The following is a 26,086-nucleotide window of genomic DNA, read 5'->3' on the forward strand; positions in this document are numbered from 1 at the left end:
TTTTTAAAGTCAAACATGCCCTTTAGAGTCAGTGCTAGTTAAAGGAGATCAACAATCGGTGACCTTTTCTATTTAATTTAAAGGTATATATCCTCAGCTCACTGTCTCGTTAGACAGAATATATTTTTAATTATTTATGGAAGCACTTACTCCAAATGAAATGGAAGTACTTTATGTAATTTTGTTTTTAGCTTAATTAATTTTAGTTTTCGGTTTTCAGTAATGTCTAGTTATTTCCAAAACAACATTGAGATCAAAATATGGAAATGCCAGAGAGAAGCGTTTATATGTTGCAACTAGTTTATCTGTGTTTCATTACCAGTTAGCAATTAATGTAATCTGTCAAAACTTTTGATTGGAAGATTATGATTTTAGGATGCAAACCCACCAACAGCAGTTAATGTGTAAGAGTGCAAAATGTATAACTTCTAACTTATTTGTGTAATATTTGCATGGGACTTGAAAAGCAATATATATATATATTTCTTTTCCTAAAAAAAGACAGTAATGGAAAGCCATACTTCAGTACAGTCCTCCTCTTTTCAGCCTCTGATGAAGAATCCTATTTTAAGAAATTGATCAAGAAAGAAAAGAGTTCCACGCTGTTCGACCATTCCTAACTAAGGCTCAACTTTTGTTCTCCAAATGTAGTAAATTTAAGCTTGTTTTTCATGTGGAATTCTGCTTGGATGACCAACTCTGGACTACCAGAAAAAAATACATATTTTTAAGAAAGTTCTGTGACTTTTCTGAGATACTAAAACAAAAGAAGAATTAATCCTCATCTTTCTCAAGAAAATAAATAGATGTTGAGAAAGAATCACTTAGTGATTCTGATATCAATTATTCCCATATTTTGAAATAGGTCTTTGTGCATAAATGATGGAATTAAATCACTCCTAATTCCAGGAGTAGTTTTTTTTTCTAAGTGTTTATCTATTAATCTGTGTGCTTATTTTCTGAACATATACAGTTGTTTTCTCTAAAGATTTTTTTTGCAATTCTGCCTGTTCTATGTGAAATGAAGTGTTTTAATATGCATTATAGGTGTAATGTAGAGAATCTCATTTCCATCCCTGTTATAAAAGGGACTGGAAATAAAATTCTTAAATCCAAAATACTGAATTAATTTTGCAAGCATGACTAGTTTTCAGGAAGCATGCTATCTAAAAACAAGTAAAAATGATTGAAAAACTCCAACTGTTTCTTGTATATGTAGAGTATTCTGTAAAGAATCTGCTGTTTAACAGTGATTGCATCTGCTATAGAAATAGTGCAATACTACTATCTGTCTTTTTATATAGAAATGTAATCGTCATATAAATAATACCTCTGGATTTGCAACTGCATAATCATTCATTCAAAAACATATCAGCACCTTTTCCCTAAAAGTGTCCCTTCCACTCGGTTTTGTTGAAAAGCCAAGGATCTGTGACATCTCCACCACCTCATTCATTCTGAAAGAAATATGATTCCTTGTATATGAATGAGATATTGGTACCTGTTTGCCATAATCCCCTGAAATCAACTAAAAAGCTCCCAACACATGTAGAGTTGGTTAGACATTGTAATATGTGCAAGACAGATATGTAGACACAGAAGAAGGCTGAGAGTGTTCCAGCACTGGAAAGCATTCATTTTGGTCAAAATTAATATGGTGTTGCTGTTCTTCTGTTTGTCTTTCCTTCGTGGTATTGTTATTTATATGTTGATACACTGTAATGATATATGCTATTATTAAATAAAATTGATTGAGAAATTCATTTATTCATTCATAAATATTTATTGAGCGTCTGCTATGTGCTAGGGACAATTGTAAGCCCTGGGGATATATTAGTGAGCAAAAGAAACAAAAATCCCTGCACTCAATGGAACTTTATAGCTATTAAGAGAAAGCAAAGTCCATAATAAATAAGTATATTAACTATCATTCTTAAAATATGGCTTTAGCCTTTTATGCTGTTGCATATTTATTATTTTTTATAATGTAATGTTTATCTATTATGTGGTCTTCATTTTAAGTATGAATTTATTCTACCTGAATATAATCATACTGAACAAGACTTACCTAAACCTAAATAAAAAAATAAAATCAACAGTGTCATCACATGAGAATCATAATTACAAAGGTGAAAGATCTAAAGTTTTGTATTCACATGCTCATCATTTTTTTATGTTTAAGTCTTAGTGGCTAAAAACTTTGTGAAGTCTGTAAAATTCACAAGACACTGACCATATTGGTTTGACTTATTGCATTCAAAATGATAATTTCTGTAAACAACCAAAGAAAGCCACATTTGGGCCATGTGGTTTGGATGAATGTAGCATTTTAGGAAAAGGCAGTTCACAGAAGACCTTGTGTACAGAGAGGGAATTGTTTTCCTCTATAATCTTACCACTTTCCTTGGGTGACTGCTGGACTCTCTACAAAAGCAGAGATAATGCAATGATATTTTAGCTAAGCCCTTTCTCTCCCAAAACCTTTATTATTGAAGTTAAATGATGCTTATATTATTCACTAAGAAAACATTTCTTCCCATCTTATGAATATAAGAATCTTTTAGAAAAATGTACATAAAATCAAATTTATTCACTACAACCTCAGAATTGTCACAAATCTAAAAGTAATTTTACTTTTTACACTTGACATTTCCAGAAGTTACTCTTTGTGCTTTTGATGAGATGTTTTGATGTTTTATCTTCTCCATATAGAATTTTGTAGATTTACTATTTATATATATGTTCATATATATATATACACATATATTTGTATGCACATCTATGTATAAATGTGAATGTGTGTGTTTTATATACATACATATATATGAAAAAATACATATGGAATTATTTTCTTCCTTGTACTAAATATGAATTCACACATGTGTATATACATATTCATACCCTATCCCAGGGGCTTATAACTCAGTTTTTAAATAAATTATTTTGAAGAAACTTAAAATTGTGCAGCCATTAAATTTCCTCATTTTTTAAATTGGCTAATAACACTTTAATTCCAGTTTTAAGAATTATGGGATAATTCTTTCCACATTGATTGGGACTCTTTGGAGAAAGGCAAATATCTGCATATCAAATAACTTTGGTGGATACTACTGATTTTATTATTTTAACTGTTTTCAATAGCAATTGTAACGATTATATTAGTGATGTTTACAAAATTTTGAAACCTTTCTAACACTGATCTTGTTTCAACAATTTTACTTTTGCTAAATACAAATAATCTCAAATTATTCCTTGGTAGGATATTTATACCTTATCAATTGAAATCATCTTAATTCATTTACACAAACATTTTTATAAGAAATCCAAATATAGCAGCTTTAGAGAGTGTGTTTTCTTTCCTAAAATAGAAGACCAGATGGAGACTTTCCCATTACGGAAATTGTCTCAATAAATAAAATCATAAGTACTAAGAAGTAATGCATTTCAAAATAACTTCTAAGGAATTATTGTCCCAGAGAACACAACGATTGATACTAAAGGTGGAAAGTCATACTCTTAACACAGTAATAAGAGGTTATTATATTTCACTCCTCTGAGCCTTCAGTTTATACTGTCAATTGAACACAGAATTCCCATAAGGCTTTGCAAAGATGCTCCACAAATCTCCCTTGCTGATTGGCTAGAATTCATTTTTTATTATATTGAAGTAAAATTTATAGTTTCTTTACCCATAGAAGCTCCAAAACTTTGTATTAAATCTCACCAAGTTGACAGTGTTTGAAGAGCTACTTGTGGACAAATCGTCAGATCGGAGGTGGGGCAAGGAGTGAGATTGGGAGAGTGGTGAGGATTTTGCTACTGATTTGGATTTGACATGAAAGAAAAGCAAAATGATACTCAAAGAAATTGGGTAGAAATGAGCAACCATGAGAGCTCCTGTTCAAGGAAAGCCTTGCCTTTCTCTCCCTTCATTCTTGCTACCCCTGCCCCGGATGTGATCATCTTGTTTCTCTTATACTCCATGCACCGCTCATCCTGAATCTTAAAAATTGTTTATACTTCTAGTTGTGCAAAAATTCTAGCCAAATTTCTAATCAATACCTTCAATCTCAAGGTTTTTCTAACCTTTTTGGGGGGAGCCTGGATGGAACTGAAGGGGTTGGGGGGAGGCGACAGGAAAACAAAAATCTGATGGGTCCCTGCTGGTCAAAAAGGAAATTGAAAAAAATGAGGAGACCCTAAATAAAATTTTTACTCACATATACATATGTCTGGTTCAGAGCAGATGATCCAACACTTTATATTTACTTTCTTTTTGAAGAACTGATAGACAAGGAAATCTTTGTATTACTGAATTCCTTCTCTGTTTCAGATACTATGAAGAAAAATGGAAAGTTTTTATCTATATTGTTCACTCAAGGCTTCATATAAAGAATTTCAGTCACTAAAAATACAGAAATACATTTCTTTAATCGTGTCCCTGTTTTTTCAAATCATATGAAAACTCAAATGGTTGCACGTTTTGAAAGATGTATTTTTAAAAACTTCCAGATATTTCAAAATATAAGTTCAAATCCCAGCACTGTCACTTGCTAGCCCTGTAAAACTGAACAATTTTTTTAATCTCTCTTAGCCTTAATTTTTTTCTTTCTGCAAAATGGGAAATCCTTACCTCCAGATGTCATCATTAGAAGTAAATGAAAGGATACAAGTAAAAAACTTAACATTGTACCTGGCAAAGAGTAAGCACTAAATATGAGCTATTCTTACTTTTCACTATTATATTTTATTATTTTCCCCTCCCCTCTTTTCCCTTATTAAAAAGAATTTCAGTAATTTTACTCACAAAAGGACAAGGGATGTATTTTATTTATTTTTGTATCATCAGCTCCTAGCAAAGTGCCTGGCATACAGTGGATGCTTAATAAATGTTTGTTGATTAAATAATAAAAATTAAGCTTTTGATGAAGCAAATTGTTCACTATATAATGTAGAGAGAATTTAGCAAATTAGATGGCATTAGCAGCTAGATAAAATTCTGCACACAAGCTTATGCAATACCAAATACAGGGCTAAAGTTCACATGTTCAAATATTTCAGACACTTTAGAATTGACCTTCAACCTTAGTACCAAATGGGAGCCTTATATATACCCCTTTTGAAAAAAAATTTAATCTTGTTATAGTAATAGTAACAATTATAGATGATACTATACAGCCATTTCAATGTGAACATTAAACATTTTACAAGTACATGACTTGCTTTTTTCTACATATTCTTCCAAATTTTAATTAGGCTACTGTAAAAAAAGGAGAGAAAATGAAACGACTAGTTCATAATAGCTACTAATATTTTATACCATATTTTAGAAATTAACAATGCTTTGCAACAAACCATGAATTTTTATGAGCAAAACTTATGATTTGTAAGACCTTTCATATTTGCAGAATGTGTTAAATAAGCTAATAAATGAATTTTATCTTTCTAAAGAAGAGACAATTAGTTGCCTTAATTTTATAGGTTGAGAGACTTACTTTACTGGCACACAGTGGATGCTTAATAAATGTTGGTTGATAAAATAATAAAAATTAAGCTTTTGATGAAGCAAATAATCATCAAATTCAAAGAGGTAGGAGACTTCTTCATCAATTGGCCATTTCAATCTAAGGCAGGATTTAAGAAAATAACATAGAGACCAATCCTAGACAATTGTCCACTGTATAATTATTTAGTTAGGACATTTCTAGGAGAAAATTATATGTAATGTAATTTACTGTGCTTATCAAGTTTTTAGAAGATGTTTCTGCATTTACAAAGTACTTCAAAACAAAGTCAGATTTAGTGTAGACTATCATGTAATGCAAAGTAAGTTATCTTGTAATCTAGAGTTCTGAGAACAAGTTCAACTTCCCCAATTAGAAATTTGCTTCAGAAAAAGAAAAAAAAATGCTTCTGAGATCCTGCTAAATGTGTTACAGTACAATAACATAAAATATAAATAAATGACATTGATTTCAATGTCACTGTGGCTAATGGTAGTCACTCTTGATCTACAAATGCCTAGAAAAACTGAGGCATGACCAGGAGTTCTCTTTGTATTGCATATTCACCAGGCCTGTCTTATGATTGGTGGCTGTCAGTGCCATTTGTCAAAGCAAGTGTTTTTTTGCTAACTTGTCTCTATAAGTGGTTTGAGTTTTTTGTTTTGTGTGTGTGTGTGTGTGCGCATTAACTGAAAAACATTCAGTTATTATTAGCCACCAGTAAACATTCATTTTCTAAGGACTTTCACAAGAATTCAACATATTTTCTGTCTCCATTACTTAGAAAACTAAATGGGAACATCACTAAAAGTATGTGCTCAACACAACAAGGGGAATATTATTACTTCCATTAGGGATGTATTTTATAAGAGAATTAAAATTCATGGACTACAACCCCTATTTAAGCCAAAATATCAGACAACATTAGGAAAGCAAATTATAACTATATAAGATTTTTAAAGTATTAATTCATTTCTTCTCTGAACAATTGGGTAGCAAGTGCCTGCTCTGAGAAAGGCAGCTTGAAAAACACTAGTGATCAAAGAAAATGAGCTAGTCCTTTTCCTAAAAGAGGTCACCACCTAATGTGGCTAAACAAGATGCAAAATATGTAGACCGTGAAGTTGAAACTAATAGTCTTTTACTTCCTGAGGTATTTTAAAAATAAGAATTTTACTGCCAGAGATAACTTATACTTCTCTAGACTACTATTAGTGGATATTTTTCCTATCATATTCATATTTACATATATAATAATGTAATAGAAATTTATTGTAATGATTTCACTTTTAGTATCCAAGATAAAACAATTTAATATACTTCTAATCATATTTATGCATTCATGTGTTTTATTATTGATTTCTAGCTATCCCAGATCAGTATGTATATTAATACTAAATATATATTTTTTGTCAAATGCTGAAACTAAAAAGTTACATAAAGGTTTTCATATTGTATGTTTTATAATTTCTCCTTTACAGTTCTACTTCTCTCATTATAGGAATCCCCATATGTTATGTACAAGAAAAATCATGAAATGTTTGAAGGAAATGACAAGTATGAAGGATACTGTGTAGATTTGGCATCTGAAATTGCAAAACATATTGGTATCAAGTATAAAATTGCCATTGTCCCTGATGGAAAATATGGAGCAAGGGATGCAGACACAAAAATCTGGAATGGGATGGTAGGAGAACTTGTTTATGGGGTAAGCAAATCAATTTATTGAAGAATTTACTTACATAAACCTGAAACTTCTTATCACTTGGGCACATATCAATACTAAAAATTATTGTTTTGAACTATTATGTGTTTTTTAATTGGCAGCTAAGTTCAAAAAGACATATAAAGTGTCCCAATGTTTCTCTGTTTTATTAGTATTACAATCCTCAAGTAATGAGAGAAACTGACACTTGATAACTTCAAAATCAGTAAAGAGATAAAAATTAAGAGTTCACTAACTTCAGAATCTCCATGGTGACTGTTCTCTTTAGCTTGATGCTATTATGTCATAGATATGTTATTTCCAGAACTATAAAACAAATTTCTTAGGAAGCTGTTGTTTGATCATTGTAGACACAGATTTCCTTCTAAAGTTTAAAGGTAGACATTATTTTAGCTAATTTATAGTCTCATTATCTGTAATTTCTTATAAATATCTTGTAAGTCATTGATGAAGCAATCACTACACAGAGAATACTTTAGCATCTATAAAACAAGTCATCTGTAATGTGAGGTTCTTACAGTCCTTCAGAATGCAGTAAATTTAAACTCTATACAATGCCATCCTTTTATCCTACATGAGAACAAAACTTAAAACTTACAGTTTATTTCAGAGCAGGCCTCACATGAAATGCCCTTTTCTTGAGTGCACTAGATATTGAGTGTACATGTTCATAGAAGAGGACAAATACTATAGAACATAGGCACTCACCTGAATCAGAACAAGGTCAGTCTCTTCAGCTACCAACACGAAGTGTCAAAACCAAGCTGGCAGTTGTCAAATGTTTAGTGATGGTAAGCAGGTAAATATCACATCCTGTGTGGTATTTTTAAAGTCCAGAAACCAGATGGACGGTTCACAGTTAGCTCTATTCATTGATTAACCAATGAAAGTAACATGAACTTGAAATGTATTCTGAAATTTCCTATAAGCCAAGCATGTTGAATTCATATTTCACAAACTTCACCTTTGAAGCATATGCTGTCTAATTAAGCCTCACAACACCCCCTTTGAAATGAAGAATTAAATGGAAAGTCTTCCTTTGTCAGAAAAGAATATAGGTAGAAAGATTTAAAACATAACTGAAGTCCACAGAGGGACTCACTTTCTGAGCCAGAACTGAAATTCAATAGTTCTGTGATTCTGCATCCTGCTTTTCAACAGGATGCAACAAACATTCTCTGCACAGTGTATAACAGTAGCTAAAACCTCAGCAGAAAGAGGAAATTGTTTGCCCTTATAAAGCAATTGGTAGTTTTATATCCTTGGGAAAGGATTGCTGACTGGTTAGGACCCAATATGAAAAGAAAAATGCAGTTTTTAAAAAGCAAAAAGTATTTTACCACAGGGTTCATGGACAGTTTCATATTGCACATTGCTGTCTAAGAGAAATGATTTCCAAGAGAAATGATTCCTAAGCATTTGTTCCTTGGTGATATTTTAAACTTTTGATTTAGTAAGCAAATTTTTAGAGATGAACAACCTTCAAGTTGTTGGAGTTACAGTTATCCATTACCTTCATAAAACACTACTGAATATTTCATCTTAAAAAATAACATTTGGATTACTAATTAGTTATGGAAAAAATAACTAATCTGAGTAACCTTTTAGGGTTAAGCATCTCTCCTCTAGATTCCCTACCCACTGGGTGCCCATGCTCACCCCTTTGCAAGCATTCTGCCAACGTTTTATTGGGAGAAACTGTTTACATAAAATAAAAAGATTTGGAAAGAGAAGCATAATTAACAATAAATCAAAGCAGTAATACACATGTCACAATAACAGAAAGTTCCAATGTCCCACAGTTCTCAGAGAGAAAGAAGATAACCCAGTGGTTAATGCTTGGTCTTCAGCCAGCCAGTGAGGGTTTCAAAACCCAATCTCTGCCACTTGAGTTATCCACCTTTGCCCCAGGGGAATCTTATCCCATGTCTCTTAAACTTTCCACAGATTTAGTACTTTCCATTCCGGTATCTATAAAATCTGTACTTGCTCATCAACTTTTTTTTTTTTTCATTTTTACTGATAACACATGCATTAATGTTCAGTTCCTAAAATCCTAGGTAAAACTTCATCCTTTCTATTCTCCTCAAGAAAGTCTACTATGGACAATAATTCTGACTCCATTATTTTTTTATTTTACTTTGTATAAACTTTTTTTTTTTATTTTTGTACTTTTTGTAACCATGTGGTGACTCAGAAGCTCAGAACCCCTCTTGCATCCTCTCCCGTCTTTTTTGGCATGTCATACTTCAGCAACAAGTCTGTTCTCTGATGGCTGTGATGGGGTGCTCCAGGGCTTCTCTTGGGCCCTGCTATAGCTTTTATTTTTTTAATCCAGGGGAATATTTCTCAAAGCATGAACAATATACCATCAGCACCAGAGTTACCTGTGGTGCATGTTAAAATGCTCATTCCCAGACCTCACTTCAGTGGTGCTCAAGAATCCAAATCTTTTCAAGCTCCCACAGGAGATATTTTACACACTAAATTTTGAGACTCGATTGAATAAGGCAGATACAACATATCCTCAATTGAATAAGGCACACACAGCATCTCTGGTTTTAGCGTAGAGTGTACACAGGCATCATTTCTGTGCCCTGGTCTCTTTCTTTCAAAGCTCTCACAGTCTCAGAATTCAAAACTGCCCCTCATGGCACTGTTGTGACTCTCATCATCCAGTGCTTGCCTTCTTCAGCAGCTAGTTTTTATGTGCTGGGGACGTCTTCATTTCTCTTCATTTTTCTTTCCTTTTAAGACTTTTTTCCTCCTTAGTGGTAATTTGCATAAATGAAATTTTACAGGAGACAGAACAATTTAATATGTGCAAAATGGCATCTCAAATCAGTGAAAGGATGCCTTATTCACTGACTCCTGTTTGGGACAGCTGGACAACTACTTGGAAAAGTAATAACTTTTAAATACTGTACTACACAATATACCAAAAAAATTATAGATGGATTAGAAGCACTAGAATCAAATATATAATCTTGATTTGAGTAGGATTTTTCTAAGCATGAAATCAAAGGCTGAAACTCAGAAAGATAATTTTATATGATTACATAAAAATTTAAAACTTACATATTGCAATAAAATACTGTGAACTAAATTATAAAAACAAAACAGTTGATGAATAGTGAATATATTTGTAACATATATGGGAGGAAAGTTAATATGTTTAATATGTCTTAAAATACTTACAAATTAGGAAGTAAAAGAATTATATCCTGACTGGAAAAAATGGGGGCAGATTATGGTAGGTAGTATATAAAAGAAACAAAAATGACTACTAAAATAAAAAAGTTATTTATAAAACATAACTCAAATTAATACAAGATCCAATTTTCCATTTAGTAAATTGCTGAAGATAAAGAAGAATAAAAACTAACATGGTATGTACAGAGTTCACAGCTGCAGGTACTTTCACATAGTACTTGAGAGAGTAGAAAGTGGAGTCTTCTTTCTGGAGAAAAGTTAGGTGAAACATATTTGAGCATTTAAAGAGTTGTTACTTTTTAATGCAGCAACACCATTTCTAGAAATTTATCTTAAATAATTAAGATGCACACAAGAATTTATCTTCAAAGATATTTTTAGTAACATTGTTTTAAATTGTGTAAAACTGGAAACAATCTAAACATCCCCCAAAATAAGAAATCAGTTGAGTAAATGTTGGCATTTTTACCTAATGAAATATTTTCAACCATTAAAAATAATTTTTAATAAGTATTTGTTGAAATGGAAAAATTTTGATCAGATTCTTTTAAGAAAATAAGGAGAATTATAGAAATTACTCATTTAAAAAAAAAGAAAAAGTAGTATTCATAGAACAAAATTCTAGAATGGCATGTAGAAAGAAAACACAAGAGTACTTACTCTAGGTTGTGGGAATATGGATAATTTTTCCATTCTGGCTGGTACTAATTTTTCTCTAGGTACTTCATATATCACTTGTGTGATAACAATTTTACAAATAATAAGTATGGGGAAAATAACATTCTCCCTACAATGATTCCGGCTTGTAATGCATGGGCATTTTTGAGGTGAACGAAGTTTACTCCCACCTGATGTCACACACGGCCAATTCTTACTCTCCCAATGGATATAGCATGACAATCAGAATACCCTCCCCATCAAAACCCTCCACTGCCATTGTATCAAGTTGTTGGTCATTGTATCAAACCAGGAACCTAAGGATTTATAGGAGTGAATGTGAGTGCTTGGCCGCTATGTGAGAACATGTATGTCTGAATATGTTTCCAATTCCACTTTGATGCCAAACAGTTTGCTTTTTAAATAAATAATTTTAAAACCACTTGATTTGTAGATCATGTGACAGTCTACAGAGCTGTTTCACCCAACTTTATTACATTTGATTTTAGAAGTGGCATGATTTAATGGAAAAAGCACAGGCTTAAATCTCAGAGCTCCCATAGTGTGTAAAACTCTCCTCTCTGAACCTCAGTTTCATCATCTATAAACAATGATAACATAAGATTGTCATGTGGCTTAAGCGACAGGCAATTTAAAATATCTAGATCCACATCAGGCTCATAATCTCTAAATAAAGCCTCACTATTATTTTATTAATGTTTTTGTAGATAATCACAGTAACACCCTGAGATAAACAGGAAAGAAAATCATTATAGAGACATGAAAACAGGCTCAGAAAAATTGCCCCTTATTGAAACGTTCTTCTTATTGTTACTGTTGTTCATTTTCAGAAACTAATTTTGAACTTGATTTTCATAACTTGTAGTCTTGTAGAGATTTCTGCCATGGAGTTACCTAAAACCCAAGTCAATTTAGTAGGTATCAGATAAGCTTCATTTTACACAACAACTCATAAATCCCAGAAATAAGAAAATGGAAGCTGGTGGCTTATGATCACAATATCTGAGAATTGAATCTTATTTTCCAAAATATTTTTTAAACTGCAAGTAGAAAAATCACAGTGTGTGAATAGCCAGAAATAAATGCCAATTTCCAGATTTTTGTGTGTGCACTGAATTGGAAAATGTTGTCCAACAACGGGTTTTCTTTTATCATACAAGCACAGGCATTATGATGGGTTTTCTCATCATTGGAAAGGGAAAAAAAAAGAGAGAACTGTTTGAAATTTGCAATTCATAATGTTAAGGGATGACCAAGTAATGAATTAGTGGCAAAATTCCAAATGAAACAGAAAAGGCTGCAACCCAGCAGCATTCCTGGCCAAGAAATTCACAAATTTAGCAATATGGAAAGATTGTTGTCTCCTCCTCTGAATTCTCCCAGATCCTTAAAGACTCACACAGTTATTCTCATTCAAGTTATTTTTGGTTATGTCTAGTCTTTCTTTGTTTCTCTTCCTCTTATCTAACGACTAGCACCAATAAAAATGTTTCATACAATATAAATGGTACATTTTATCATGAAAACAAATCTGTTTATCTTTGTATTTATCACAGGCCTTGTTCATTGTTGGCACTCAAAAAAAAAAAAACAGAATAAATGCATAGCTGGCTAGTTCTGAATGGATAAAAAAAGTGCAAATTGCTTCATGAAATCCATTAACCTATGTGCTTTCATGTGTCTTTTCTCTTATAGAAAGCAGAGATTGCTATTGCTCCTCTGACAATCACTTTGGTTCGAGAGGAGGTCATTGACTTTTCTAAGCCCTTCATGAGTTTGGGCATATCTATCATGATCAAAAAGCCTCAGAAATCTAAACCAGGAGTGTTTTCCTTCTTGGATCCTCTGGCCTATGAGATCTGGATGTGCATAGTGTTTGCCTACATTGGTGTCAGCGTGGTCTTGTTCCTAGTTAGTAGGTTTAGTCCCTATGAATGGCACACAGAAGAGCCAGAGGACGGAAAGGAAGGACCGAGCGACCAGCCACCCAATGAGTTTGGCATCTTTAACAGCCTCTGGTTTTCCCTGGGTGCTTTTATGCAGCAAGGATGTGACATTTCACCCAGGTTAGTTTCAAAACTCTTAAGTTTTTCACACAGTTCCCCTGTGATTCTAAGCATTGTCCAGAACGTATCCCTGTGTATTCTTTTTCTTAACAGCATTATTTGAAACAAAGAGAAAATTGCAACTCCAAAGTTAACCTAAAAATATGCATAGCCAGTTTCTTCCAAGTTAGCCCAAACATGAATACGCTATAAAGATTAACTTTCCCGAAAGATAAGTAATTTATGCAAACCATCAGAACTCTCAAAATCATTTAGTATTAATATTTCATCCAGCGGTCTGACAGATGGAAATTAAAATCTAAATTTTAAGAACAAGAATTAATTTGCATTTCACCTCCTTTTCAGAAACAAACATTCTTATTGTTACTGTTGTTCATTTTCAGAAACTAATGTTGAACTTGATTTTCATAAGATTTCTGCCATGGAGTTACCTAAAACCTGAATCACTTTAGTAGCTACTAGATAAACTTCCTTTTATATAACAACCCATGAACAAGCTAAGCAATGGTAAGGGATCAACAATGTAAATACTATTAATTTTAGATGTATTTTTCAATATTCATGGAGTCATGGCTCCCTCCATTTGAATGTAACCAAGACATTACTCAGTTACATTATTAAAAAGGCAGCCAATCCCCTGTTACAAGAAAAAATACCAAATTTCCCCTGTAGACAAAGTGGCTGAACATAGAAGGAAAATATTGAATTTAATTAGTGATACTATCTTTAATGTCACAAATATATGGATTTGTTTTTGAGAAAGTTGTGCTTCTCAAAAAGAGATATTTAGGCTACAATGAAGTTTGTGTTTAAGACCCAGTGAAACTATAAATGTGCTTAAATTCCAATAACTTAGGAACATAAATCAATAACTTCTAATCAACAAAATGAGAAAATCAAAGCAAATCAAATAATGGTTTTTAAAAGCCAAGATTAAGCAAATATTAAGTTAAAACCAATAAGTGCCACTTGTATCATATAATTAAAGTTAAGAAGGGAGCTTTGTAAAGTTGGCAATGCCATGGACTTTGTGAAATGATTCTTCAAATTTCAAAATAATGTTTAAAAATAATATAACAAGGAATTTTAAGTAGTTTGATGGTTCCAGTGAGGGAGATCAGTTATGAAAATGCCCTGGATTTTCTATTCAGTCCATTTTAACTTTTCCCCTGAACTCATACTCCCACACACATCCTTGATAGAGAAATGGTGAAAAGAGTAAAATTGTATACCAGTATGTAACAATGCTTTGTGATATAGCTCATCCTCTACTCAGATCATAAATGGGATATCATACAACAAGTCCTGAACTAGGGTCACTTTGAGACCAATCCTAGACCTCTTCTGTTTGACTCTCAGCTTGGCATATGCTCGTCTATGCTGGCAAGGCTCTACCTGGAAGTAAAAACAAGTTCTCTCCTTAGTCTCAGAAAGGCATCCACCAACTTGTAGCCAATCTAAGACCCCACCCTTTGTTAAAATGCACTTTTATTTTATGTACCACTAAGAAAGAGACAATACTGCTAATTAAATCATGATACCGGGTTTTCCTATCTCATCAACCGGAGGCTGCATCCTAATTTTAGAAATGCTGATATATGAGAAGGGAAGGTGTCATAGTGAATTTAAGTATTCCTCTACCGTACCTGATGGAAAGGTCTTAAATTTCCACATTTCTATCGATTAAACAATAAAAAGGAAAATGTCCTTATTTTCAGTGGTATCTATATATTAAACATAGCAGAAAATACATCAGATTGTATGGAAATACAATGACACTTAGAACTGTTATTTTTAAATATACATGGAGAATTGACGGTTTTCCTTTTCTTTCTCTATGTTGGTTAGAGACAGGAAAATGCGCATTATCTTATCCATGTTTAGATCCCTCTCAGGTCGAATTGTTGGCGGTGTTTGGTGGTTCTTTACACTCATCATTATATCATCTTATACTGCTAACCTCGCTGCTTTCCTGACGGTGGAGAGAATGGTCTCGCCCATAGAAAGTGCAGAAGACCTGGCTAAACAAACAGAAATTGCCTATGGAACGTTGGATTCAGGGTCAACAAAAGAATTCTTCAGAGTAAGTTAAGGGATTAACTAAAAATGAAATGTTCATAATTTTGAAATTCAGGCAATTTTACAAGGTGTATTATGGGCTTTGGCTATTGTAGGTTTTGCAAACAAAATGTTAACTGTTATGTTTAATGCATATACTTTTACTTGGATTTTGTAATCACCTTAATCTGCAAAAGTTAATTGACTTATTCACATTGCAAAAGGAACCCACCCAAAGGAATGGTAACAAGGAAAAGGTAAATGGAACAACTTTATAACATAATTTAGCCAAACTATTCCAATGTTGGTAATGCTGGTTGACACTGGTACTGGTAAGAGTGTATTTATATATGCTTTGGAGATAAGAGCATACAAATGAAAGCAAGGCTTTATTTAAAAAAATATAGACAGACAGACAGACAGACAGATAGATAGATAGATAGATAGATATTTAGCTGGCAGAATTTGAAACCCAAAACTTTAATTGCAGATTATATTACCTATGTGAGCTATACTATTCTATAATCTATTCCATAACTATGGATTTTAAAGCAACGTACTCTCCTTCTCACAAGATAATGGCAGCAAGAGCTATTACATTCTGGGTGCCTCTGTAAGACATTTATAGTTTTTAGTTAGCGCTTTCTCTGCTTTTGCAGGTAAAATCATTCAAGTTGATATAAATGCATTTCATGTATGGATATAATCCCTTTGATTTGCCATCAGAATGGCAGTACTTTTTGCTCAGTTATTTGTTCCATTAAGAGAATGAATTTCTTGACAAGTAAATACTCTTTCTCCTGTGGTTCTACTTAAATCCAGGGATAAATACTTAGTAATGTCCGATCAGAGATAAAGGTTCATTTTGTGACTTCAGAACCAAGTAATAAACAAATGGTCAGAGTGACATTTTCACAAATATTTAGGTAATAATGTAGACATTTTATATCTAATTTTAATTGTTTAAAGTTTGGAATATATAATATTTTAGAAGACAGGATATATTTCACTATTTCTTAAGCTTTTATGTTGAAGTAATGGTACTTTAAAGTAAGTTCATGCCTATAACTAATACTTGAGAAATGAAATTTTAATTTTAAATGTTTATACTTATAATTTTCTTGCTCAGCTTGGAAATTATAAACAACAAAATATGCTAACCTTAAGCCAGTCTTAACTTTGATGTACCTGAAATTCAGTATGATATCTGTCTTTTCAAAAAGTTTGATTACGGTATCCTAATATACTACAAATATTTACATAATGCTAAATCAAGAAAAAAATCATTGAAAAACTCAGTCAATCCCATCCCTAGGCATTGTTTTAAAAAGAAGACAATGGACCAAGTATTTGTCAACAATTTGGAGTGATATTAGCAGATGTAACTTAAAATTTGTAAATTAATTAAAAAGTATTTGTAGATTTTTCCGAAACTGTCAGTAACGGTCATGACAAAAGATTTTATTAACAATATACTATGACTAAATTTAACAACCAGACTTTTTTTTAACTTACTGAGCACATCCCAGCCTCTTAAACTTAATAACAGAAACACATGACACTAATGCATTTTAGCATGATTTTAGTAACATGTGGAAATCTATTAACTTTGTAAACTACTTCCATCCAAGAGTAAGTAGGTAAAATTTATTAATTTTTGCCTAGAAGCCATTCTGCATATGCATCAAAATAAAATATATTTGTGCTATTGCTTGTATTTCACTGAAGATGATGACTGATTTTCATTTAAATAAAGAAAATATTTGCTGGCAGTTCATTCTTCCTGGAGTGATAAAAAGAAAAAGTAATTTCACATTGATTCCCTGGAAAATTCCAAAAATAACTCACTGTAAAGCTCGTTAGCATCAAGCACACTGAAAATATTTATTTATAATCTTCATAGAGTTAAAGAAAAAAAAAATCCCTGCTCAAATTCTAAAAACTGGTGTAGAATATAAAATATATTGATAAGAAATACAGGAATGGGGAAAATTGTTTCCTAGATTTATAAAACCCTCCCACGCAAGCTTGTTCGATCCCCGGGCCCTGTTTCCTTTCTGTCCAGCCCAACTTCAGTTTTTAAATTGGAAGATTTTTGTAAGTATAGATATTTATTTTGAAACCGCTATCTGAACCCTAATGGTACAAGAAAATAATTTTCCCTGGTAACACACTTTCAGGAATGCATAATTTCAGATTCTCTGGTAAAAATTCCATTCATTTCCTGCCCTTTGTTCTCTCCCCTCTCCCATAGATGACGACCTGGTTTAAATAAACTATTTAGCTGACGAGTTGAGGAAATGGAACACGAAGGGTATTTTGTACTTGTCAAAAATGTTTTCTCATAGGAACACAGTAACAGTGCATCTATCAGCTCCACTGAGCTGCCCCAGGCAGTGACATATACTCAATGCTTCAAAAAATGTCACTGTTATAACCAACTGGAAAAAGAATTAGACCATGGGGGAAAATTCCGTCTGAATTCAGCTGTTGCCTTGGTGTTGCCGCATTATGAAACTTGATATGTTCCATGTTCTGTGCACCTTGTTAAGCAAAAAAAATAGAAGCATTAAAGTAAGTTTGTATTTGTCATTTAATTACACTCTAACTGTTTAGGTACTCTTACATTATTGTAATAATATATATTTTAATAATATAATGTGCACAATTCATTTGAACACACTGATTTACATTTCAGTGCAGAATATATCCTTTACCTCCTTCAGTCATCAGTGAAATCATGAATGCATAAATGAGGTGGATTACTATCTTGGGGTTTATAATATCAAATAATGCGTTTATGAGCTCTCAGAACATCTGTCTTGCTGCACAACCTACTGAAGAGGGAAATAATAATTCACCTGATAGAAAATGTAAATATTAACTATAATGCATAACATTTATACATATTTTCTATTGAAAGCAGAAATGGCAACATACATAATTTTTGAGAAATTAAAAGGCCAGCAGATTTTTTTATACTCTTAAAAGAATTGTTTTAAGTAATAAAACAGTACTTTAAATCAGATAGTTTCCCATGCATTGATTTTCACAGAGATGAAATAAATAAATCTGAGAGTTGTTTTCTAATTTCAAAAACAATAATGATTTTTATGTTATCTTTGCTTATTACCTTGGCATATTTACTCCCCATACCTGACTTTTAAGGAGAAATCACAGCTGAGGTTTTCAGGGACTTAAAAATTCCATTGTCACTGTACTTATGAACTTGCTGAGTCTGCAGATATTTCTTCATTTTAGTCTGTCTCATCAAATTTTAAATATTGGCTTGCTCACACTCCTTAGCAAACACCCTCTTGCAGTCCCAGATAAGGCACAGGGATATCATTTCCAGTGCTTCTCTTATTTATTTTCCCCTCCATCGTGTGTGTGATCTTACCTAAATCAGGTCGCTTTAAGTCAGAATCATAAATTCTAAGCATTAACTTGGTGACAAACTGTGTTCATACTTTTCCCCATAAAAAAGTTGCTTTCATCTTACCTCTGTTTCCCACTGGGAGCCTGTAGCTACAGTAGCTTACAATTCACCTAAGTACTGCTAAGTTTAGCATATCTACAATAAGTACTCCACTTTCTTCTGGATTTTATAGGAATTAATTCAATTTCTTTAGCAATCTTTTGCACTTAAGATAAACGTAATTCAATATATTTAAACAAATGCAGCAGCAATTTTTTTCACATTAATATTTTAGGAATTGGCTTATAAAAATTATCAAGGTCCTAAAGTTCCTTTATTCCTTTAAAAAATGAATCATTTTCTTTAATATTATGTTGTATTCCACATTTAAATGATCTTAATAATTGCCAAACCCTAAAGGTACTCTTTATCCATTCTGCTGTTAGTTTTGTTTAGATATTCCCTATCCCTTTAATAAGTTACTGAATAGTAACTGGAATATTTCTAAGTAACTAGACTAGATCTATATCTAGATTCTCACATTCTTAAAAAATCTCAAACAGTGTTAAAATTAAAATATGATTTGGATAGAATTTATTTCTTCCATTTTAAATGTAATATGCATAGTGGAGTATACGATATATGTGGAAATCTATACCTTTCATGGGTGAAACGTCAAGTCAAGGTATAAATATATGGAAAGGTGATTATATATAAGATATTGTTTACCAATACTTCCCTAAATTTGAAACTATCAGAATAGATGTTTAGGGACACCATATCAAGTGATCCAGAGAGTTTGTGTTTTTCAGAGATTGGAACTAGTAAAACAAAAGGATTACATCTCTGGAAGAGAACGCTTTTTAAAGCTGGAATGGATGAGGTCAGGCAATGTGGCCTCCCTAGTAGACCCCATGGCTGAAGGGTCTGGATACAGGTACTCCCCTGTCCTGGAAGCACATAGGGTCTTGGCAGTGGAATAGTAGTGTTGGCATGGAATTTCCTAGTATGAGGATTTCTGTAGCCAGAAGTGACCTGTCATTACCTAAAGACATAGTCACATACATGCACATGCACAAACATCGCAATCTCTATACCATGAGGCATTTCTTTGTGTTAATGATAAAAAAACACTTCATAGAACACTACAGAATGTCTATTTCCCATTTTGATATTTATCAACATTTGCATATACATGAACAGGAATTATCTTTTTCTTTAGTGTTCAAGTATGCATATCATTTGTTGCATGCTTTATTATTTAGGTTTATTGCTTACTAATTTCCCTTCTTATGAAGGCTTAAGTTTTCAGTGTTTTCTTTCTTTGAGCACCTGAATAGTTTGCTTTTGCAAAGTTTGTTATTCAGGATATTTGTTAATTATTAAAGAACTGCTTCTTGTTGGATTCTGTATTTCAATCAGCAAAGGAAAATCAGTGTAAACAATGTGCATGATACTCAGGATTTAGCCTCACACATAGATTACAATCTGAAGGAAGTCATCTCCATTACTTTCTATTTGGATCCAGATCCAAAATTTCAGCACCTTATTATTGAACAAATGCAGTCACACCAGATTAAAGTCTGTGTGTACCATAGTATTGTCAAAAGTCAAACAATTCAGCCTTTCTATCTTATTAAATATGTCCTTTGGGGGACATTTGAGTTCCTTTGGCTGTATTTCCACAACAAAAATGTACGTATGAATGAAAAAAGACAACGTGGAAGCAGGTGCCAGCAACAGGACGTGAGTAAATTAATTAGGGGAAGTAATGTAGATACAATCTAAGCAGACAGGAGTAATTTAACAAAATAAATAAGTTTCTTGGCTAGAACCAGGGGATTAAAATGCTCACTTCTCCTACAATAAAAATACGGAAAAACAGGCATCATTTCTTCTGAAAGTTCAATAAATCTTCTCTTTGGAGATCTTGTCAGTCAGAAAAGTCTTAATGTTTTGGTTGACCTAGAGTTTGATTCTTGTGTTATGGATATTTAGTTTGTAAACCAAATTGGATAAAAATTATAGATTTTTTTATGGTACAAATGTTACAGATATTTGGTTTGTTCGTATTTGTCTTCCTTTAGTGCTCAATTACTGGCTTAAAACGGGCTGTACTTTTGTATTCATCTTATTAGAATTGATTTCACTAAAACTTTGAGGCATAAAAAGATATAGTAAAAAGACTCTCCTTTTTGTTGTAACTCAATTATAGTACTGAAAGGAGTTTCACAAAGCTCAAATCGAATTGTTTATGGTCTTTTTCAAGTTTACTATGAATGTGCTATAAACACAATTTTAAATGTTCAACTCTATTCGTAACATTCCGCATTAGAAAAAAATAAGTTGCTATTTTAAAAAGTCGAGTATGGTGATTAATATGGCAAGAGGTACTAGCTATGAATAAGGTCTTCTTCAAATACCACTTTTAAATGTCTAGCCTTTCAGTGATTTCCTTCGTTTTAAAGGGCACTTTTCTCATTCGAAAATAGTCATGTTATTTTGTGGCAAATTCAAGTTAGAGGATTTTTCCTTTTCTTGATTCTGTTGTTAACATGTTGTTCTCTTCTTCCCTGTATTTAATTTTATTTTAATTTCCTCCAGAGATCAAAAATAGCAGTGTATGAAAAGATGTGGACCTACATGCGATCAGCGGAGCCATCGGTGTTCACAAGGACTACAGCTGAGGGAGTAGCTCGTGTCCGCAAATCCAAGGGCAAATTTGCCTTCCTGCTGGAGTCCACTATGAATGAATACATTGAGCAGCGAAAGCCCTGTGATACGATGAAAGTGGGAGGAAATCTGGATTCAAAAGGCTATGGAGTAGCAACACCCAAGGGTTCTTCATTAAGGTGGGTGGAATAGTATAACAATATAACATGTGTTGTTATAGTATTCCACCTTCCCTGATGTCCCTGAGACAATTATTTTGTTTTGTGTTTGAACATGGTATGTTTGTTTGTTTGTTTGTTTTCTTTTTCTACATTTCATAATTTTTGGTCACCAATCAGGTAATTTTTATTTTTTGTCTTAGAATGACTAGTTGACATGTATCTTTTAAGGCCATATAAAAACCAAACTGGTTGAACACTAGCTGTTTCCAGTGGGCCTAAATATGGGTAGTATATGCTTCTGTATCTCATCAACTTTTTTTTAGCCACGAAAAATCTACACTATCATTGTGTCAATAGTAATTCTACATTTTATCATTATTTTTTAGAGTTATGCCTGCCTGCTAGTTTCTGAGAAGACTCTTCCTAGCAAACCACTTTTTTTCCCATTTCAATGTTTCATTTATTATGGCATCTTTCTATTTTAGACTATCCTGAAGTTGTATTGGTGCTAACTTTGAAATCACATCCATTTATGAAAGCAGTGATTATTAGAGGGAAAAATGGGCTCTGGTTTTATGGTGCTTACTCAAGTCACACTTCCGACTACTTTTAAGGGAGTATGGTGTAAGTAAGATCTGTAAAATTAGAGCCAATGGCAATCCAAAAACTAAGGTAGACTCCTGAAATATGATTCATGAGCATAGCATTATGCATGTAGTTAAGAACTCATGTGACTTTCATTCTTAAGGAAATGTTGGCAAAATCTGCCCTTTTTCACCCTTTTGGTCCTGGACATAGAAAATTCACATGTTTATGTCCAGGAGGCAGAATTTCCTATTCTCCTTAAGCAATAAAAGCTACTCTTGAATTGCAGGGGCTAGAGCAAAGCTGAGACAAAAGTGAAGACTGACAAATCACTCTGGTCTCAGTGCTGCTTAGGAAAGAGCTATACAAAGCACAGATTCGAGAGGAAATCAGAATTTTTGCCAAAGGACTTGACCAAGAACCTGGTCTTGAAAAATGATGTCTCTGGTAAGCCACTGAAAAATGAAGGTAATGAAAACTGTTCTATTGCCCAGCACAAATGAAAAGCAATATAAAAATTATATGATTGTTTTCATTGGTTTCAAAAAGGAAACTGCAATGTGCCTTAGGGGTGTGTGTTGAGCAGGGGAGGAGTTGGGAAAAATAAAAGAAACAAATACCAGTACCTGAAAGAGTTATATTAAGCTAATATTTTGTGTTTGCAAGCAACACTGTAATAATTAGCTATGGGTTTTATGACATGATAAAAAAGGGAAATTTTAGGAGGAGGAAGACAAAAACAATTTAGTAAGAACAGATTTGGGTGTGGACTGGCAATTCTGAAATCAGGTTTATTTTAACATCTAAAACATAAGAAACTAGAGAAAGCCAAACTAATAAATTATCCATGATAAAATTCTACCTGAAAATATCTGAACAATTCAGAAACTTAAACTGCCATCAAGGTTTTTGGTCTTTGAGGGTATATTTTGTATGATCTAATATGAGAAATATGTCATTTTAATGAGGCCAAGTACCAAATAAATCTTATCGAGGGAGTAGTTGTAAGAGCATCTTAGTGTAATCAATTTAGAAGAAATAGGAGGGGAGAGAGCAATGGTGGTTGACATGTAGATCAGTTCTCAGACTATTGATTAAATTCACTGACTGTTGCTTTTGCTCTAATTAATTCTTTATGGATATAGCTGCCTTGTCCTCTGTCTTGTGTCTTCTGAAAAAGTCAAGCTCCAGGGACTGAATTTGGCCTCAGATACTGGTGCGTCTGACTCCCATTGATAGCAAGAGAGTTCCCTCTTAACTGTGCCACTTTGTCAAATCCACACTACAGGGCTTGTTTGGGGAGAAGCTGAAGGGCTTCATCTGTCTAGAGCTGTATAATAATCAGCTATTGGCTTCCCCCTCTTTTCCTGTCCCTCCCTAGATCTTGTAAATGAGGCAGTTGTTAAACTCAGCTTCCTGGTTAGAGATTTTTGTTTAAATGCTTTGTTTTATACATGCCACAATTTCCTGAGCAAGCTGGCCTCTGCATGCCAAAAGCACAGTCATTTTGTCCTGTCTTTCAGAACACTGGGAGGGCACTGCAGGCTAACGAGTATCCACCTTACCTCCACCCCCTCACTCCCCTACCCCCCATCAATCAGAAGCTGGAGCCTCATTAGGCTTAAATTCTCATTCTTATCCTACTAAGATTCTTATGTGTCAAAGAAAGCAAACTAAGATAGAGATGAACTAATAGCCATTTTCTGTATAAATGATCTAGCTTGTAGAAGTAAATTCAAAATAACTGCCTTCATCAGAGCAAGATCCAGAGGCCATTCCTGCAACAAAAGTATCTTTAAAACCTCCCTGCCTTGTTTGTTCAGTAGAGACTAAGTCTGTTTTCCTATAGAATCTATCTTTTTAAATCCAATCTTTAGGTTAATAGCTCTGGATATAGTAAGATTTGTGTGTTGTATTGTCATTGTCTAGGCCTTAACTAGGGCTTTCTCACAAACTCTGCTGCTTTGATTTATTAGGCAAAATGAGATTCTTAAAAACAAAACAAAACAAAACAAACAAAAAAAAACAGTGATTTGTCCTATGTTAGCTCACCCAGAAAATGCAGGGAGATGACTAGCAATCTTCTTTTGGTCAAGAGAGTTTTAAATCTCCAGGTCTTGTTGTTCGATCAAAATGCCTCAAAATAAATGTCATAGAAAAGGGTAAGAATGTGATATATAACCAGGATGGAAATTCAGAACTTGGGTCTTTAATGTAGCATTTAAAACAAATGTAATCAGGATCATCAGGGAGAGTGTATCGGTGCCTAGACTTAAAAATAATATAGCAGTGATGACCAGCACCCATCTTTATGGTAAACAGAGTTGTTTACTGTTCAAAGAGACTTTATTTCTGACTAGTTTTAACTAGGCATACAAATTAAAATACTAAAACTATCGAGCTATCACTAATAACAGTTCTCCATTACAGAAAGTCAGTAGCAATGCCCAGAAATTACTGGTCTACAGTTTTAATATAGATTCTCCAATATTTAGGTAACAGAATGATGGCAGGTGTATTGATGCTGTTAAATTTACTATCCACAGATTCTAATGTAAAAAAAGGGAAATAATAATCAGGTACATGTACCCCAAATCTGAACTATCAGTGAGTGAAAGAACTTAAATCTTACTGGCATTGTTCTTTCAAAGTTACCCTCTAAGGAAAATATTCAGAAAACATTCATGTCTTATTGTGAGACGGAAGGGTAAAATCTCTTCTTTCATATTCTCTCTCGAATATCTCAATACCTTGATATTTCTCCTGAAACTTTCTCTACGCATGTGCAATGCTACTTATGCTACTGTCCATGCCATGGCCTTACCTCTCACCCATTCTCCATTAGCCCTGGCAATCCAAAACAATTGTTAATGCCTTTCTCTAGATGAGAAATTTTTAAAGGTTGTTTTAAATATACACTTAGATGAAAGAGAAAGTACCTGTATTTATTTTGACTTTACAATCAATATTATCAACTTTACTAAACAACCTTACTCTGTTATAGATAGAGTACAATACAGTACAATATAGTATAGTACAGCATAGTATAGTGTTTATAGTAAAGTTTTATATTATACTATCAGCAATACTATCAATCTTGTTTTAGCAACTATACTTTACTATTTACTATACTATCAACTTTACTATTCTTAAATAAAACTTTTAAGGATTGGTTACAGTAAAACTAATTTTGGTTAATACATATTTATTCACCAGTGAGTGGTTATTAGATGAGAGTATACCTTTTAAAGAAATTCATAGTAGCTGACATCTGTAAATGCCTCAAAGGAACACAGCATATCTGAGGACTTCTCCTGATCCTAATAAGGAGTCACATACTTGACGCTATCTAATGTTTAAGGTCAGGTTAAAAAAAAACTATCATCTCCTCTACTTTTATTATTCAACAGTGACAATTTTCATTCAACTCTGCCTTCTCTAAAGATGTTTAGTTTGTTTTATCTGAAACAAGACAAATGTTCTGTTATGAAAAAGAAAAAGATGTTTCAGAAGAAAGCAGATACCAAAGAACTTGAATCAGTGGGTGAGACCTGGGAAAAATGAGGCCCAGTTGGACTTGCTGATGCCCGGTCCAGGAACCCACGGCAACGGGAACTGATCCTTGGAAACCAGGCACAGCAAGCTCAGTTTACAACAGGCGAGTCAGAGCCTCACTGCAATAGCGTGGCAGGGGGAGGAAGTGCTAAGAATGGGAATTAGCCTACTGCCTCTTTCACTGAACTTTTTCTTTCAGTATTTAACAAGAACACTGACCTCATAGAACTCTCTGTCCAGTTCTAGATCTGTATCAAGGTGGACAGAGTTCTCCTATAAGCCAAATTATGTTTCTTCCAGTTTGGAGGCTTTATTAGAGCAGATATATTGAACTTAGTATTTAAATTCATATGTGAAACAATGTTTTATCCTAAGGAACTACTTTCCCATTTGAAATTTGTGAGACATATTTAGTCATCAGTTCAGGAGAACTTGGAAAGTTTAGAAAG

General features: G+C 33.2%; 1 protein-coding gene across 8 annotated transcripts in view; it reads left to right on the forward strand.

The window, feature by feature from the left end:
* GRIA4 (glutamate ionotropic receptor AMPA type subunit 4) overlaps positions 1-26,086 on the forward strand; it is a 380,763-nt gene that overhangs the window by 318,188 nt on the left and 36,489 nt on the right. For 7 of the 8 annotated variants that reach the window (XM_037841263.1, XM_037841259.1, XM_037841262.1 and 4 more), the window contains 4 exons: positions 7,006-7,212; positions 12,817-13,187; positions 15,072-15,270; positions 21,268-21,515. In XM_037841263.1, the coding sequence (XP_037697191.1) occupies positions 7,006-7,212; positions 12,817-13,187; positions 15,072-15,270; positions 21,268-21,515 (1,025 nt within the window). Of the gene's footprint in view, positions 1-546; positions 1,727-7,005; positions 7,213-12,816; positions 13,188-15,071; positions 15,271-21,267; positions 21,516-26,086 lie in introns of those variants that run through there. The other variant, XM_037841267.1, reaches the window with a different exon arrangement.

Source organism: Choloepus didactylus, chromosome 6 (assembly GCF_015220235.1).
Source record: "Choloepus didactylus isolate mChoDid1 chromosome 6, mChoDid1.pri, whole genome shotgun sequence".
NCBI lineage: Eukaryota > Metazoa > Chordata > Mammalia > Pilosa > Megalonychidae > Choloepus > Choloepus didactylus.